Consider the following 19258-nt stretch of genomic DNA (forward strand, 5'->3'; position numbering starts at 1 on the left):
GTCTTAAACAATATTTAGAATTTAAAATAGAGGGGTGCCAATATCAGAGGAAAAGAATATAAATATCTTCTCCATATCAAAATATAAGTTGGAAAATGGGTTATTATTTTCCTCATTCTAATAATAACTTGCAGCAGTCTAAGTTGGTTTGAATTTTCCTCAGATTCCTTAAGCTCACTGTGTCAATTTATTTATTTAATTTTTGTAATGAGGGATTTGCTAGCGTCCATTGCAGAAGGCCTTTCGCAGCCACAAAGTAGATTTTGTCTACGTTCACAAGGTGGCTGCTGTCAGATGCAACAGACCATCCGCGAAATGCCTTATGCGATGGACGCTAGCAAATCCCTTGTCATAAATGTAGTCTATCTAACATTGACTACTCCTTACTTGTAAAGAGAAAAGGGACACCAACCGGTGCAAAAGCCATTTAGTGGACGATTGTCTACCTTGTTATACATAGCAAATGAGTAGGTGAGCCAATGAAATGCCAACCTCGTTTTAGTAAAAAAACAATAAACACAAAGAAACCATATATTAAGCTTACCTTGTTAGAAGCTACAATTGAATTGGTGATCCAATCACCACCTCCAACCCCTTCATCCAAACCAGGTATTCCTCTCTCTCAACCAGCTCCTTTATAACCACCATTCTTTCCTCCCTCCTAAACCCATCTCTCTCTCTCTCTCTCTCTCTATCTATCTCTCTCTCTCTATTATCTATCTATGGCTCTTGAAAATGGTGAGAAACTAGAGGTCGGGTCGTGTCCAATCCCAAAAGCTAAGGCAGAACTACCCAGCTGGGTGTTGGTGGTTTTAAGGTTATTAGCTCTATTTGCCACAGTATCAGCTACGCTTGTGATGGCGCTTAACAAGCAAAGCATAACCATGGTTGTGGCTTTGGTTGGAAGTACCCCTATTACTGGAACTCTCACGGCTAAGTTCCAACACACCCCGGCTTTTGTGTAAGAGTTCTCTCTCTCTCTCTCTCTCTCTCTCTCTCTCTTTATTTGGCTATTATCTTTCCTTCTCTGAGTTCGGGCCACTAGATTTACAGTATAATTGATGTCGAAAGATGGCTTTTGGATTTCTGTAGAGAGTATTGTAAGGGCCACACCATAGGAAGATCCTAACCGTCCATTTCATGGGCCAATTTATAAATAGGTTGTGCCCAAAAAATCATTTCCATTATTCCATAGGATGATCCTAGCTCTCCGATCTATAGAGGAACTGCATATTATGGATGGTTAGGATCTTCCTATGGTGTGACCCATACAATACTTTCTGAAGAATAGTAGACTATACGGATGGTTAGGATCTTCCTATGGTGTGATCTTCATAATATGCAGTTCTTTTTCTTCATTTTTTGAAAACTCATGGCTTCTAGTTCCAAGAGATTAAGCACTTATAGATCAGATGGTTGGGATCATCCTATAGAAATGATTTTTTTTCGGGCACAACCTATTCATGTTGAAGCCCATCACATGGACGGTTTGGATCATCCTATCGTGTGGTCCGTACAGTACCTTTTGAAAAATACAGGACTATAAGGCCTTACACCATATAAAAACTCACACTCTCATACACCGGTGTCACATAAAGGGAAATGATATATTCGTCCCAGTTTTCAAACTTGGGACAGCCTCCTCGATCTAGTGTAAAAGAGTAGTCATAACCAAGGTTTAAAATTTCGGTTTCGGTACCGGTTTCGGACCTTGAAATTTTGGCCAAAATTTTGAAATTTCGGTCGAAATCTGGTACCAAAGCCGAAACTAATGTTTTGTTCAGTATTAAATTTCGGCCGAAATTATCGAAATTTCAGTGAAATATTAAATTAATATTAAAAAATAATAATTTGGGTTTTACCCATTTCGGTGTCCGTCGGTCGAAATTTAAAACCATGGTCATAGCTCATAAATACACTATAGGGGGACTGTCCCAAGTAAAAAAAAAGGGGCGAATATATCACTTCCCTACCGAAAAAAAAGTTTAGCTTATCAGTAAATAGTTTCATACACACCCGTGTTCTTTTTCCCTGCAAGTGAGCAGGGATCTGAACCGTTCATCCATAGGGCGTCCATTATACACGCTTAGCAGCCTTTACTATTGGACCACATATCTCATTATACATTAAGAACTATTTTTATGATAAGAATACTCCTTCCTTTTATAAAATGACAATTATACCCCTACTTAATACGCTTGGGAATATTTAGTGGGGAGTGGTGATAAATTGACTCCCATGTATCTTAAATCGACCCCTTTTAAGGTAAAACGTTAGAGCGTGTGAGTTGTACACTTGTTGGGCGTTAAATTGACCCCTTTTAACGTAAAATGTTAGAGTGTGTGAGCTGTACACTTGTCGGGCGTTAAATCGACCCCTTTTAACGTAAAACGTTAGAGCGTGTGAGTTGTACACTTGTCGGGCGTTAAATCGACCCCTTTTAAAGTAAAACGTTAGAGCGTGTGAGTTGTACACTTGTCGGGCGTTAAATCGACCCCTTTTAACGTAAAACGTTAGAGCGTGTGAGTTGTACACTTGTCAGGCGTTTAAAGGCAGATGGCAACTTTATTAAATGCCCCGACGTTTTACGTTAAAAAGGGGTCGATTTAAGATATATGGGGTCGGGGTCGATTTATCATAACTTTGGACACCAACATTGTCTCGGTATCATTTTCCTTTCTGTTTTATCATAAATTGAGGAAATGATATCAATAGCCTCTCAAAAGAAGTGAAAACCAATTAAATGAATTATTCACTAGAGAGAGGAGTGCCATTATCAAAGCAAGGGAGTAACGGATATTATTGTCTTAAGCTAATACCTAAGTTAAGTGATCAGTCTTACTATAGTGAGAGGCAATGTGATACATTTGATAGATGAAAGTGGAAAATTAGGTTTCTAGATGTGCAATGTAGCGGGGAAGGGACCATTTCAGAAATAAATGGTGTAGGTAGGATGGAGAATTGTTATTAATGGGTGTTGGTATATTAGGAATAAAAAGTACAGATCAATAAATGGGCTTAATCTTGCAATCTAATGGGTGGGGGAGTGGGGACACTTCAAGGTTAAGTGCCATACATGCAGCACTTCCATCCCAAGTCTTCTTAAGTCTTCTGCTCGGACGGCTAGGATCATCTGATCGGGTGTGATTTTAGGGCCTGGATCCACTTTGATAGGCCCCTTCTAATCAATGGTCTAGGCCCTGGCATAATAGATTCAACCATATTGAGCATCCATGGTATCTCTTATTCTTTCTTCTGATTGATAAAGTCAGAATCATAGAGTATGGTCTTTTTGTACCCATTAGATTCACTAAACAATTTTCAACGAGCGTAATGGTGCTTAATTAGTCTACCCCAGATGATACTAATTTTAGATTGGAAGCTTTCAAAATGGAGGTAGGAGTAGTCCCCAATTCTCAATTGATCGGAAGCTTTCAGTTCTATTTTGATGCTATGGATATCTAGTTTCTAATGAAATAAATTACACTCCAAAATTCATTGTTGTTTTCTCATTTACGTAGACAAATAAACTAGAGAAGGCTGGCCCAGGGAAGAAAAGGGGTCAATATATCACTTCCCCATGAAAAATTAAGACCAAATACCGTATTATTCTTCTCATACTCTATAGTAGTTTTATGGACATGGGTTTGTTTTCCTTCAATTCCACTAGAGAATGGTGGCCCAGGGAAGAAAAAAGGGGGTGAATATATCACTTCGCCATGAAAAATTAAGACCAAATATGTTGAGTTGGGTGTCTTGAATTCAACCCGGTTGGGGTTCGAAACATTGTGGGTGACCCAGATGCAGCCATTTTATTGGCCCGGCCCGGCCTGATTTAAGTAAGTTATGGCCTGCTTTATATAAAGGGGTTTTAGGGCTTTTTTTAGTTCTCTTGTCTTTGAGAAGAGGGTTGAGAGCTCAAAAGGGGAAAAATGGTGTACTATGATTTTTTGTAGGTTGGGCTGAGAGATACTGATCTTCTCCTGTAATCTCTTGTTCTTATAGTGGATTTTCTCATCGCCTCTGGCGTGGATGTAGGCTTTGCCGAACCACGCAAATCTTTGTGTCTTCTTGTGATTAGGGCCCGATTTAAGTAAGTTATGGCCCGCTTTATATAAAGGGGTTTTAGGGCTTTTTTTAGTTGTCTTGTCTTTGAGAAGAGGGTTGAGAGCTCAAAAGGGGAAAAATGGTGTACTATGATTTTTTGTAGGTTGGGTTGAGAGATACTGATCTTCTCTTGTAATCTCTTGTTCTTATAGTGGATTTTCTCATCGCCTCTGCCGTGGATGTAGGCTTTGCCGAACCACGCAAATCTTTGTATCTTCTTGTGATTGCTTGTGTTTGTTTGCTTCGTTTTGGTTCGCCATTGAAATTGTTGATCGCTATTTTAGATGAGTTTTTCACAACAAAATATTGTATTATTCTTCACATACTATATTAGTTTTATAGATGACATGGGTTTGTTTTCCTTCAATTCCTCTTCTTAACACTGATTTTATGGTCCAGGTTCTTTGTTACAGCTAATGCCATAGCTAGTTTCCATAATTTGCTCATGTTGGTGCTTGGTTTAGTTCGTAAGAAGTTTGATTTCAAAGGGCTGGAGCTTTTGGCCACACTTACAGACATGGTAATCAGCATTCTGTTTCAAGGATTTTGCTAAGAAGGCATTTTGAGCATTAAGAGTAAAAGACAAAAAGCTACACATTCTTATAGCATTTAAATATGATGGATGATCCAATGCCCCATGTTTGTACCATATCATAATGTGCATGCCTGTATTGCGTAAGCGGGTCCACCATCAGCAAAATCCACACCATCCATCTATTGGGTTCCACTTCGTATGTCAATCCACCTGTTATAGAATAGGATGATTCTAACTATCTGATTGCCATACTTTCTGGCCATCGAATATGGACGGTTAAGATCATCCAATCAGAGAAATTGGGTCATGGCCATGCCGGTTGGAGCCTTCCTTGTGGTCCATCAATAGAAGGTGGGCCCGTCTATTCAATGTAGGCACTTGGGATCACCATTGGATCATATGCCTGTTTAAATATTTGAATTTTTTTAACCTTATAAATCTTCAAATTTATAATATGTTTTGCAATTTTCGAGAATCCTGATTTAACAAGAATTTTAAAGTTTAAAAAGTTATTTGCTATAAGACTCCAAATTTTAGTTGTGTCTGTGACTCTGTCTTGGTTAAACTCTCTAACTACTACTTAGTCTCTAAAGAGCATGCTCTTTTTTTATCCAAATTTTTTATGTTTTTATATGAAAATCGAGATTACAGTGGCCTTTACATATGAAAGATACATTACATTGGTTATTACAAATATTATTCATAAAACCAATCATGAATCTTAAATATTTTCTGCTAATCATCTTTTATCACAAGAAAACCCCTTTTAGTGACGAATTATAGACAGTCCCCATAAAGCAAGAAAATACTCCATTAACGAAAAATAAGCGACAAAGCCTTAAAATCTGTTACCCAAAATATTATTAGGGATGAATTTTAAAAAACTGTCACAAAATATTCGTTTTTATGGTTGGATAATATTTTTAATATGGAAGAATTATATTTTTAGCGACGGAAATAACAATATTTTTTTCAAATTTTTAATTTTTTTTAATATGCAAACATTATGTTTCTAATCTTGTGGTGTTTCTATCGCCACCAAAACAATCCTATATGTTTGTGGTATGATACCCATATATTCTCTGCAATGACTTGAGACATGGTTGTGGAGTAGATGATGGTGGCTCTAGTCTCAGCCGCGGCTGCTGCTGCCTCTGCCATGGCGGAGCTTGGAAAGAATGGAAATTCACATGCAAAGTGGAACAAAATATGTGACAATTTTGGAAGTTACTGTGACCATGGCGCTGGGGCCCTCATCGCATCCTTTCTCGGAGTTGCACTCTTGATGAGCCTCACCGCACTCTCCATCACCACCCTTTACAAGAACCAAGCAATCCAGAAGTAGTGCAATTCAGTTCTTATAATCAACTATCATGTGTGTTGTGTTTGTTATGTTATTGGTTTAAGTCTCAGTTGGCTAACGGAAATGTTGTAAACCAGATTTGCACTCATGGAAATTTGGCATTTCTTATGTTACATAAAATGTGTCATTTGTTATGCTTTAATTTACTCAAGGGAAATGATATATTCTCCCCCTTTTTCCCTTGGCCACACTGTAAAAAGAGTAATCATTAATTAATACACTAGAAGGAGTTGGCCAAAGGAGGAAAAGGGGGCGAATATATCACTTCCCTTTAATCACCAACAATAAAGCCAAAATCTAAAATTCACTTAGGGCCCGTTAGGATGCCTCATGCATTTGTATTTTGATTTGGATTTGAGTTTTGAGTACAAAATTAATAGATCTCCCTGCTCATGTAGAGGGAGACAGAGAGGGAAGGGGGTACTTCCTACTTCAGATCTGTGGATTTCCAATTCCTTATTTCCACAGCAAATTTAGAAATTTAATTTTTTTCAATGTCAGTTGCTGAATTAGAAATCCAAGAATTTGATCCGAGGCAAATTTCAATGTAAAAAGGGCTGCAAATGTGAGAAATCCAAATCAAAATCTTCTCGTCATCCAAAGGGCCCTCATCGCTATGAGAAGTTCTATGTCCTCTGGATATTGTGAGGAAATAATAACTTCATGCTACTCTTCTTCTCTGCTGCGACTAAAGATATTATTTTATAGATGTGTGATCTCCAACCCACCTACCCCACTTTCCTAGATTAACTTTTGGAACTCTGAGAAACAAGACAAATCTCAGCATCAATGATTGATACAATGAATTTTTTTTTATAAACTTTGGATCAGTGAATGATTGATGCAGGCCATATTTTTATGAATGGGCCAGTCAATAATTGTCAATATTTTACTAACAAGTGACTCAAGGGAGTTTTTTAATTGACTCAGTAGGGCAAGAGAATGCAACCCAAGGTAAAACCTAATCTGGTTGAGAGTTTCTAAACAATCTGTTTGTCTTTTGTTTGAATTTTTTATGGTTCACAAATGGTGTAATCCTCCACGTGAATGCTCTCAATCACCGTTTTGTTTTCCTGAGACATATCTGAACTACCTTGTTTTTATATATGGCATTGCTTTCATTAATTCAAACTTCCCTTGGGAATTGTATTATGGCAATAGGAGACTTGTAAAAAAAGAGTGCCAATATCAAAATAGTAGAGTGTGAATGTAGCTCCCTTTCTTCTCCATACGAAACTACTATTGGTAGACCATGAGGCAAAGGGCCCTACCTTTACAGTCCTGACAAAAGACGAGTCTTAGTGACCAATTTTTGAGTCCCAACAGGCCTTTTTGTTGCCATCTGATTCCACACAATTAATGAAGCAAATAGATGGCTTGTTAGGTTATTGTGATAGACAACCCACCTCATGCCCTTCAAGCATCCACCCATAAAATGTTAACTATGGATCAGAGCAACTAAAATTCCAATTAATCATTAACCGACAGTCCAAATTACCATTCACCACCATCTTACAATAAGTCCCAAAACCACTTAGATAATCCAATTGTTCAAACAAAAGCAAATTACTCACATGCTAAAAATAAAATGCAATTAACTAGAATTCCGTCGTTGGTCCAACTGAGGAACTCCCTCTAGCCCCATGCAAATCAAATCTCGAATATGAAAATAGAAGCAACAAAGGTAGACCTGGCAAAAGCGACCCGTGCCCGCGGGTCGACCCGACCCACCATCAAATTTGCGGGCACGGGTATGAGTTTTAGTGACCCATCAAAACTAACCCGCGGGTGACCCAACCCGCAAAAATACGGGTTGGGTCGGGTCAACCCGCGGGCACCCGCAAGTCACTTGGCTCTTTTAATGGTGGTGATTTTGTTATGCTAATCTAGTTAGATGCTTTTTTTTTTCTAATGTAAAGGATGGTGATTTTGTCATGCTAATCTATTTTTAAGGGTTTGATGCCTGAATAGATTATGGCTGGCACCATAGAATATAAATAGGTTGTGGCTTGCACCATAGGTTCCCTCCGATTTGAATGTTAGAGGGTTGATCACTTGATCCTAACCCTCTATAGATCGGAGGGTTAGGATCAACCTATTGAAATGATTTTTGGGGCACAACCTATTTAGGTTGTGGGCCATCTAATGGACGGTTTGGATCATCCCACGGTGCCGGCCATACCCCCCTCATCAAAATCCAAAGATAACATTTTCCAAAATAAACAACTGTTTGAATTTGCGGGTGACCCGCGGGTTGACCCAGCCCACCCGCGGGCCGCGCGGGTCACCTAAATTCTGACCTGCAAAAATGCGGGTCATCTCCTGACCCGACCCGTGTGACCTGCACCCGCATCACCCGCGGGTTGACCCGGCCCGACCCACCCGTTTGCCAAGTCTAAACAAAGGGGGGTCGTAACTTAGCAAACAATATAGGACTACCCTAGTGAGTCTAAGCATGCCTGGCCAAAACACGGTGTTAGAGTAAACCAAATAGGAAATAGATAGCATAAAATCAAGTTTCAATGATTCTTCCTTTTATTCTAACGGAGGAATCACAATGAAATTCAATAAAGACATGTAGAAACCAAATGGAGAGCTTAAGATAAATTTCAAAGATTTTTCCTTTTTGTCTAAACAGATATCCACGATAAATCAGATAAGGCATATGCATAACTCAGATATCGTGACTGGGAGCAAGGCAAAATAGCAGAAGTCCTCATCGAATCAAATGGAGGAAAAATCCAAGTGAGGCTAATCAAAATCACATATGAAATCATATTGTCCAATGGCATGGGCATTATATCACAATTTGGAATCATGAGTGCCAGGCCAAGGTACCAAATAGAATAATACGCTGTAGCTCAATGGAGGTTGTCGGTGTCGGAGACACTCCTCAGAATACAAGTTGACAGGACCAACGTACCACGTCCCATTGATGGGATAACCAAGGTATTACACCCCCTTGGCAACTGGGTGTTAACGCACTGCTTCCCATGGGTGGGATAACAAATAGATATTAGCTGTGACGTGATCACTAAATTGTATTTTATACCCATTTGGAAATTAAACAGGCCAATTAGTAAAGTAGAGAGTTAAATATGAAGTGCACTATTCGGACAAGGGAGTATGAGTACGGAAATCATTTCTCAGAAATGAAAGCAAATCAATCAAGTCAAACCAATTGATAAGTGTGCTTCAATTGATACCAATTTCCTGCCAAGAAAAAATTAAAAACACTTGGTAAATTGATAGGTGTTAGGGAGACAAAACCCGTGTATTTGGACTTTCTTACCAGCCCCAAGTTGGTTCTTCAATGATATGATACTAATCGATTTTAAATGAACAGAAAACGCTGGGGCTCTCTTTGGATTGAAAGAAGTTTCCGGAAAAGTTTGGAGAGGAAAAATATTTCTAAAGTTCCTACTTTTTTTTACACTACACATGCAAAAATATGACTTGAACCAACCAAATACAATTTTTACTTACAGGGGACTTCAATTAATGATTATATCCCTTTACATTAACTAAAATCATATCATTTCCCTATAAATCATGAAAAGACAAAAAATCCCCAAGAAAAAAAATTCCATCTTGCAATCCAAACATGGCCTGAGAGTTTGGCAGTCTGTTGCTTACAAGAATCCTAGAAAAGTTGGTTAAAGGACAACTGATATGATATTTTCACCCCCCCCAAAATAAAAAAAAAAGAATCCTAGAAAAGTTGGTTAAAGGACAACTAATATTCTAAAAGCCATAAAAATAGGGATATAGCGTATTACGCATACGCTCCCCTTATAACTTGATTTGACGTGAACAGTGTGCAACTCTAACGCTTTCTGAAGTCAAATGTCAAATCACGCTAAAAGAGAGGAAGGGCAGCTATCTGTTTATACATGTGATGGAGCACAACGTAAATATGTTGTGCCCCAAAAATCATCATTCCCATAAGATGATCGTTACCCTCCGATCTACAGAGGTTTCCAGATATGATTTTTGGGGCACAACATATTTACGTTGTGACCCATCACATGGACGGTTTGGATCGTCCTATAGTGTTGTCTCTTACAGTACTTTTTGAAAAATAGGAGACTACAAGGGCTTACACCATATAAACACTCCAGTTCGTACATGGCTATAGAAGGGATTTGCTAGGTTACTTTGCAGGAAACCATTTTGAGGTTAGTTTACTTACCAACTTCTCCAAAAGCTCAAGTTGTTGGAGAAAGGCGTTATTTATCTTTTATACTGGCGTTATTTATCTTTTATACTTTAATACTCCCCCGCACGTGTGGCCCACTTGGCAAACATGTGGCACATGTGGTCCCACTTTGGGCCGACCATCGCATGTGAATTTTTGCTATCCGGGAGGTTTGAACTCGAGACCTTTGGCTTTGATACCAAGTTAACTTACCAACTTCTCCAAAAGCTTAAGCTGTTAGAGAAAGGCGTTATTTATCTTTTATACTTTAACAACTTTCGCATGAGAGAGCAGCCACATCAAATGAATTAAACGAACAAGACAGAGTCTGCTAACATGCTAAAGTCAGCCACAAAATGGGTTTCGCAAAATTGCCTAGCAAATCCCTACAAATAATAGTGATGTTACCAAACCTTACTGTTGGGGACCCTTTTCTTCACATGGTGCCAGAGGATCTACGTGTGGTATCAAAATATTAGTAGTTCAAGACGAAAGAAAAATACAGAAAGAGGAAATCAGGAGATCTCTATGTATCCTCATACATGAGCATTTCTGCATGATGAAAGTGGGAAACTTACAGAAAAAACAAAATTAGGGACCCACCTATGATTTGGCAAACTCTACAAAATCCATTTGATAGGTCGACGAGACCCCCGTAATTTATTGCTATATTTTTTGAAAATTGTTACCATATAAAGTTAAATAAAATACAATTAGAGGAGAGGATTACCACACATAAGGTCCCTTTGGTTGCTACCAAAAAAAGTGTTTTACTAAAAACATAAAGAAAAATGATGTAATTTTTCCTTTCCTAAGAATGGTTCTTTGTTGTTGTCATGGTTCATTCTACTTTCTTTTTCTACTAATTTCTAAACAATCGCCTATCGGTATCGGTGAAATCTTTTTTAATCTCCATCAGAAATGGGACATCAATACATCTATATATGAAAGCCATGCTAAATATATCATTTCTAGAACTATTACAATAATTATTTGTAAATAATTATATTTATTTTTTTTTACGACTTATGCCAGCTTGAACCCACTATTGGTTGGGTCAGGTTGAGCATCTGCTAAAAAATGAATTGGAATCAACCCGAACCCGCCCCGATCTTAAGGTAAAAGTGCAAACTTTATTTTAGGTAAATATCCACCCTACTTGCACCCCCTATTGATTAGAACACAATGCACCTTCTAATTTAAGGGCACAAACCCAATAATCATATTTAACTTCAAGATCGTTTGCATATAATATGATATACATGTAAATAATTTTTAGGGGTATCCAAAGCAACCCCTAGTTATTTTTTATTTCTTTTGACCCCCCTATGAATTATTTAAGTATAATCTTATTTAATTTGCATGTAGTCTTATTATATGCAAATAATGGTTATATATCTATCTTAATTATTGGCCTCCCAATGTCTCATTTGCAAATAAGGTCAATGAAAAACACTTTTAAAACGGGGTTTTTAATGGTATCCAAAGAAACCTCAGATTTTTTAACATGGCACGTTTTGAGATGGAGGTAATGCGACTCTTCATTTGCTGAGAATGTTATGGAAAAACTACAAAGCTTACAAAGCTCCTCACAACACTCTCTCAATCCTTCCTCAGCAGCAAAATTAAACAAATCACTTTTGTCCATTCGTTCTTGAATATTATTGTACCTTTTCAGACATGACTTGTTTCTCCCTCCTGAGACAATCGCATAGCAGACTTGTTTATCCCTCCTAAGATGCTTCTGGTTTTGTCGATTTCGTTTTGCCCAAAGTTTCTTGTTGCATGCATCAGTCTTTCTTCTTTCTCTCTCCCCCCCCCCCCCTCCCCCCCAACCCTACCTTAAGGTGCACTAGGGATGCCTAGATGACCCAGAAAGTGATAGTAGTACAATAATCCTAGTACAAGAAATACGCCAAGGCCATGTTTGGCCACAATGAAAAATATTCCACGGAATAATTGAGGGGCTAGTGGAAATGGAGCGTGGGAGTAAGGGCAGCTTGAAAAGTTCATGAAACCAGGAAAACGAAAAACCAATTTTAAATAGGTATTTTCTATTCACTGGTGTTTAGGAATGTTTGTTGCATGCCATCTCTACTCCGCCTATAGTTTACCAAAACTTCCCTTTTAAACGGGTTTTTTTCTTCTTCAAAATAACGCGTTTTGTAGGTTCGCCTTTCTCTTGAGAAAAAGAAGAAGTTATTGATGGAAAATAATCTGTTGCAATAGCTAAAGCCATTCGTGACTGATGTTGCGACAATTTATATCTCGTACTTACCCATAAAAAAATAATAATATCTGGTACCCGTTATCGGAGTAATCGTGATGGATAATAACCGTCAAAAGAAAGTATTTAGATTTTAACAAACAATCGCTAATAGCGCGATAAAAAATTAATGGCTTAAAACGCATAATACTGACCTTTATAAACACCGTCGCATTTTGGGTGATGGAATTCTGAAACCATGACAAGTTGTATGATAATAGCCATGATTTTTTTTTTTTGGGAAATGATTTCAGCGCTACCATGGTTTGGCAAAGATGCGCGACACACCTTGTCGTTAAGTATTTAAAGGTCTGTAAGAGCTTTTTGAGAACCGTAATATCATTTTGACAGCCCTTTAAATGCTAAACAACAAGATGCCTGGCGCATCTTATCAAAACACAAGGTAGTGCTGAAATCATTTCCCCTTTTTTTTTTTTGCTATCACTAAAATTGTCTAAAGTGATAGATCAATTAACGAGGATTTATAGGTCAGTTTCTATGATGGTTGAGAAAATAGATTATTCTTGTAAGTAAGGGTGTCAATTTTGGCTCGGGCTCGGAAGCTCGCTAAAGCTCGGCTCGGAAAAAGCTCGGCTCGAATCCTTAACGAGCCGAGCCGAGCCGGCTGTCCAGGCTCGTTAAGCTTAACGAGCCGAGCCCAAGATAGGCCAGGCTCGGCTCGTTAAGCATTTAATATATTTAAATATATTAATATATACACTAAAAGGGTTGTCCAGGGAGTGAAAGGGAGAGGCAAAATATGTCACTTCTTTTTTGGAACCCCATTTGTTACTTGGACCACCCCCTGTAGTGTAAAAAGAGTAGTCGAATTACACTAGATAGGGTTGTCCAGGGAAGATGAGGGGTGTAAACTTAATATAACAAAAGCTCGTTAAGGCAGGTTTGCGAGCCGAGCCAAGCCGAGCCCGAGCTGAGCCCGAGCCGAGCTTTGGAGCTTAACGAGCCTGGCCAAGCTCGGCTCGGCTCGTTTACACCCCTACTTGTAAGGGATCCACCAAATATATGACTTCTTAGTGTAATTCATTATAGAGTTAATCTCACTCATTCAACAAGTGAAATCCCATTTTAATGTAACTTAGCTAGGGCACCTCGTACCTTTCACCTCTTCTCTTTATTTTGAACTCTTTGCTGCCAGTGAAAAAGTGTACAATAAAGATAAGGAGGCATTGAAAGGTACCAAGACGAACTCTGCTGGTAGTGAACCAACAAACCCGTGCAGTACCTTTGGAACTCATTATTTTGAAACAATGTTCAGAACCCATGCAGTACAGTACATTTGTAACTCATTTTATTGAAACAATCATAGTGCTGGAAGCACTTTATTTTTCCCTCATCTCATACGTACATGACAAAAGGGTCCTCCTACACTAGAAAAGAAAAATAAAAAAAACACAACTTCCAGTGAAGTACTTCACAATGTAGGAAAGAAATAGTACTACAGTAGCAGCACTAGAACAAACCATTATTATTGTTTTTCAAGTCTTGAAATCTCATCAGAAACAGTAATTGTTCCAAAGAGAGGGCAAATCCATTTCAGATAAAGAGCTCTCTGAGCTTCCTTCTCCTAAAGTTGGTGCCATTCCCATCACCATTTTGTTGGTTTCCAGTTTAGCAAGGTGATCCAGAACAGCCTTTATAACCTCTTTCTCACATGAAAAAGGGTTTAAGAAGGTATTCAGATCAGATAAGTCATCAAATTGGGTTAAGCTCTTGGTGGGCACATTTGTTTCCATTTGATTTTGGTTGGAGAAGATTTGGTTTGTCTCTTGGTACATAAGATTTGTGGCTACATTGGAGAAGCAGGGCACCTGCTCAAACCCATCAAGATTTTGTGGAGTTTGGTCAAAGCCAAGGAACGTATCCAGTAAAGGAGGGAGAGGAGAACCAGTGTCATCATATGAGTATTCTTGGCAAGCTTTGGCAGAAGTTCCTCTGGTTTTGTAGAACACTCTACATAAAACCCAATCCTCCTGCTCAATAAGAAAAACAAGACAAGGGATAAAAACAAGGTGGCCCTAAAAACAAATACCATGATAATTGACAAATGTCTAGTATCCTCACTCCTATGAAGTTCAATATTAAGAGAGGGCTGGCAATATTAAACCATGGAGTGCTTCTATCATCTCCCTTGCATTAATATCTTCAATTAATTGAAACACTTTTATCAAAAAAAATTTCCTGGAATGTTTAAAGTACTAAGGTGTTCAACCAACATGAACATGTTCTCCTTTAACAACTTTTCCAATATAAAATAATTGTGAGGGTCAATTATTTCTAAATAAATTATAATAATAATTTCAAGCAATTCTTTTTTAAAAGTCATCTTATTTAAGAATATTTTAATGAGCTGATAAACTTCAACCACAATAATTAATCAGCCCATCTATTTATTTTTTCTTTAACCTAATCCAATAATTAAAAGGAAATGATGTATATTCTCCCCTTTTCTTCCCCCGGCCACCATTGTCGTGTAAAAATAGTAGTCATAAATACACTAGAGATGGTGGCCCGGGGAAGAAAAGGGGGTGAATATGTCACTTACCTAAATAAAATATGAGGAATGATATTACAAAATGCACCCAGACTAGTCACTCGTGGTACACGCCAATCCACTTGACATCAGCATGATAGAAACCTGAGTCGTTTGTCCAATGGGCCCTATGATGGAGTTGCAATGGCCAATAACTTGCTAATGGATGATTAAAAAAATGATCAGTGGCCTACATTCAAGTCATTAGATCAGAAGGTCAGGATCATCGGATGATTTCAATTTTTAAGTTGGGGCATATATCCATGGGTGGGCCTACTGGATCATCCTGACTTCATGTGGACAATGATGGTATTGTTAGCTGCATCTCATATTATTATTCTATTCTCTGATGTTGCCATACTTTTTTATTTTTTATTTTAGGGAAAAACACAAGACTGAGTGGGTCTAGGGAAGACGAGAGATAAATCAAGGACATAGAGAAGACTAATCATGGGGGAGAAAATCAAAGATTTCCAAAGCCGCCCGAATCATTCCACCCCTACCCCTGGCTAGATTTGTTAGGCTGTATCACGAGAAGCCAATATTTCACAGTTCACTTCTACTTTACTTCGAAAATTTCACAATAAATTCACTATATTATTAGTTTTCAGGATTATTTTATTTTATTTTATTTTTTCTTGATATGAACCTAAAAATAGCGTCGGTGTCCGCACGTACGTGCAAGTATTTTTAAAGCTCGAGGATGAGTTAGGCAAATTCTAAGCTACACTTTCATCAACATAGGTTTACAAAGGTATCTTTCAAAAAGTATGTTTTTAGGGGGGTAATGAGTATTGACACCCATAAATTTATTCACTTTCCTCCGTGTCAGTTTGTCTTATATGATTTGCCCTCACTTTCATTATAAGTAGCATACAATAATGCAGATTTAGGGTACTGATGTCACCCCTTTCCAGTTTAGATAGACATTTCTCATTGGTTGTTTCGATTCCCGACATTTTTGCTCTGGTTGTTATCATTCTCAACCACTTTCAACAACCAATGGGACGAGTTCTATACAAAGAAATGGGGTGTATCTATCAAAAAAGGGGTGTAATATAGAAGTCAAAGTAACATGGGGAACATGTGCCCTAGGTATAATAAAAGAAGAATAAGATAAGAGAGAGAGAACCTTGATAGAAACATTTGGTTGATGGGAGGGTCCTTCTAGCCGGAATTCATGCATGACCCAATCAGTTTTCTTCCCCTTTGGAGCTCTCCCTTGGTAGAACACCAATGTCTTTCTCATCCCCACAAGGGTTCCTTTGCGAATGTCGATAACGTGCCGATCTTTTCCGGTAGCTTTCCAGTACCCGGACATTGTCGCTCTGTTTGTTCGTAGTCCCGTCGCATACTTTCGATCACGGAGACTAAAAAAATACCATTCCTTGGCCCCCACACATGCAATTTCTGATAAAATGCATAATTCCATAAGTGATCAGAGCGTAAGTGTTCAAAAACTAGTGACGTTTAACATGGTAAATTATGACAACAATAACATGGTAATTTACCCTCTTCAGCCATTTTATTTTGGTAAAGATACTTGTTATATCCATTCCTTTCGGATATAAAATGAAACTAAAATAAATTTTAAGCCCATTTTTAGGTGGCAAATGGGCGCAAAACAAATTTTATGCCTATTTTAAAGTAAAAATGGGGGGGCAATTGTTTTTTACCCTGAGCTATTTTTTGTGGGTTAAATATAATTGTTACATCCATTTCTTTCAGACATAAAATGAGCCTATAACAAATTTTGAAGTCTATTTTAAGAGGTAAAATGGGCGTACAATTTTTTTACGCCAATATTTAAGTTAAAGAAGGGGGTGAAATTTGTTTTATGCCCATTTTACGTCGAAAAGGGAGCTTGAAGTGTAAAATTTCAATTTTCCTTACTAAAATATCACAAGGGTGATTACAATGTTTTTCACTCAGAGGAGTTGGTTCAATTTAAGCACCCATCACATCTATGTACAGTTTTAGAACAAAAACAATATGCCATCGATGTTGATAGGTCGCCCACATAAGGTAATGTTTTATAGCTCTGTATAGGTTAGAAGCCCCGTATAAAACTTGGTTTTATAGTAGATAGTTTTTATATGGTGGCCGACCGTCGAGTACCTTCAAAATGGTACCACCCTTGATATTTGATCCAACAGCATCGCACTTTTTAAATGCTGCCGTTGGATCAAATATCAAGGGTGGTACTTTTGAAGTACCCCATACTGCACTTTAGATAAAGATGAGAAATGGTGGTAAGCTCAGGTTCCTAAAGACCCATGTAATGATCTTCAAAATTTGTCGTATAGAACATAAAATAGAGAAAGAAGATGAGAAACCTGAGCTACTTCCATGAAACACTTGCCATGTTTGACAGCCATGAAATTTTTTTCTATGGAATCTTAGTTTATCTATCCTGTGGTGGAAGATGGGTAATGAGGGTGAGAATAGAGCGGGCTTGAGTGAGGAGAGGGTGAGAAGTGGCTGAAAAACAGTGAAAAGAAAAACCTACTAAAAAGTAGAGGTTTATTTTTCCAAATTTTCAGCCACTTAGCACCATCTCCTCACCCCTTCCCTCTCAATTCTCTTCCTCTCCCACTCTTTCATTCCCTTTTCCCCACTTGTCAAACTAATATTCCTTGAAAAAAAGTTCATGGCTGCCAAACATGACCTTAGCCTGGTCATAGGAATCTGACCTAATGGAAGAGATATAGAACATTACACCAAGAGGAGACGAAAAAATAGCGAAAATCTCAACTGCTTAAGATGCATGGGAGACTAACTATCAGAAGAGATAAATTTTGAAAATTAATTATTGGTGTAATCTCAGCATGATGATGGTAATGTTACCTGGAAGGTCCCAAGGTTCGATCTTGTTCAAGTCAACTTCGATCAGCATCGGAGACTCATACGAACTCCGACTACCTTCGCCGGAGACTTTTTTCGCCAAGTAGTCGGATATGAGTTCTTCATCTTTTGGATGGAACCTAAAGCCAGGGGGCAGTTTTGCTTCCACCGAGCTCAGTAAGCTCATTTCTTTCTTCTTGTCAGTGTGTTTAGAGAAGCTAAAACAGAATTAAAGAAGATGGGTTAGTAAAACTGGTGAGAGAGAAAGATAGGTATGTGGAAATTATTGAAGAACAAGAATATATAAAGACAAAAAAGCTGAGAGAGAAAGGGTTCCTAAATACTATAGAAGTTAAGAGGAAAGAGAGCAGAGAGAAAGATAGGTTTCTAAATACTACTCATGAAGTTAAGAAAGAGTGCTGGGAGATAGGTTTCTAAATACTACTCATGAAGTTAAGAAAGAGTGCTGAGAGATGGGTTTCTTAAAATTACTGAAGAACATAGAAAAAAGAGAGCCAAAGATGGTTTTGTACAACTTTACTGAAGGACAAGAAAGTGATGAAATGATGGAGCCTAAAACCTAGAAAACCGAGAGAGAGAGAGAGAGAGAGAGAGAGAGAGAGAGAGAGAGAGAGAGAGCAAATGGGGGCAAGCTTCTAAAACTCAATGAAGAATATGAGCTTCTAAACCCCCAAAGAAAAAGAAGAAGAAAAGAGCAAGAAACAGAAGGAAATGGTATACAAGATGGGTGTATTAATACCAGTTAAAAACAAGAGAACAAGAAAGTAGAGAGAGAGAGAGAGTACAAACCAATCAAGGCAAGCTGCTAAACATAAGGAAAAACCCAAAAAAGAGGAAACAGATGGAAATGAAGACCATAATACAAGAATGAAGATGGGTGTGTTAAATCACACTTAAAGAACAGAAAACAAAAAAGTAGAGAGAGAGAGAGAGGGGATTTAAATAAAATACAATCTAAGTCAAATGAAATAAAGTAGGGAGTTGGGCTAAATGAGAGGAAGAGATGGTCACGTTTTCTCAACCATACTTAGCATGATGACGTGGCCTTGCCCAGTTCTTTCCATCCCACCATTTTAGTAAATCCACTCCCATCACCGGCTATATGGCAAGGTGGGGCCCACAACAATCTTAGGCCAACACCAACCTCCTCTTTTTAGCTTTCCGTGACAGTAACATAAAAACAAAGGAAGATGAAACATCTAATAAAGCGTGTGGAAATATCAATTCCGTACTAATGAGTGGACTACTGGACTCAATTCATCTACCACCCCACACTCGCATGCACCCGTGACCCGTCGTGTCTGATGATAATAGACATCATATCAGTAGAATTTTAGGAATTTTGGGGCTTAGTGTGGGCCCCGTTGCTATGT

At 38.2% G+C, this 19258-nt stretch overlaps 2 protein-coding genes across 3 annotated transcripts; one reads left to right on the forward strand and one right to left on the reverse strand.

The window, feature by feature from the left end:
- Positions 1–479: 479 nt before the first annotated feature.
- Positions 480–6139, forward strand: LOC143892502 (CASP-like protein 1B2). Its single transcript, XM_077397156.1, has 3 exons — positions 480–961; positions 4507–4627; positions 5757–6139. The coding sequence occupies exons 1-3, from the start codon at positions 723–725 to the stop codon at positions 5985–5987; spliced, it is 591 nt and encodes a 196-aa protein (XP_077253271.1). The 5' UTR covers positions 480–722; the 3' UTR covers positions 5988–6139.
- Positions 6140–13756: 7617 nt separating this feature from the next.
- Positions 13757–18783, reverse strand: LOC143892503 (NAC domain-containing protein 21/22-like). Of its 2 annotated transcripts, XM_077397158.1 has the most exons (4): positions 18675–18783; positions 17868–18082; positions 16153–16430; positions 13757–14460 (listed from the first exon to the last, which is right to left on the reverse strand). In XM_077397158.1, exons 2-4 carry the CDS (start codon positions 18049–18051, stop codon positions 13984–13986), a joined length of 939 nt encoding a protein of 312 aa, XP_077253273.1. In that variant the 5' UTR covers positions 18052–18082; positions 18675–18783; the 3' UTR covers positions 13757–13983. The 2 variants fall into 2 exon arrangements, with proteins under 2 accessions (XP_077253273.1, XP_077253272.1); XM_077397157.1 differs by lacking the exon at positions 18675–18783 and having other exon boundaries at positions 17868–18546.
- Positions 18784–19258: the final 475 nt, after the last annotated feature.

The sequence above is a fragment of the Tasmannia lanceolata genome, unplaced genomic scaffold (genome assembly GCF_043159265.1).
Source record: "Tasmannia lanceolata isolate RefF3 unplaced genomic scaffold, GAP_Taslan_0.1 ptg000015l, whole genome shotgun sequence".
NCBI lineage: Eukaryota > Viridiplantae > Streptophyta > Magnoliopsida > Canellales > Winteraceae > Tasmannia > Tasmannia lanceolata.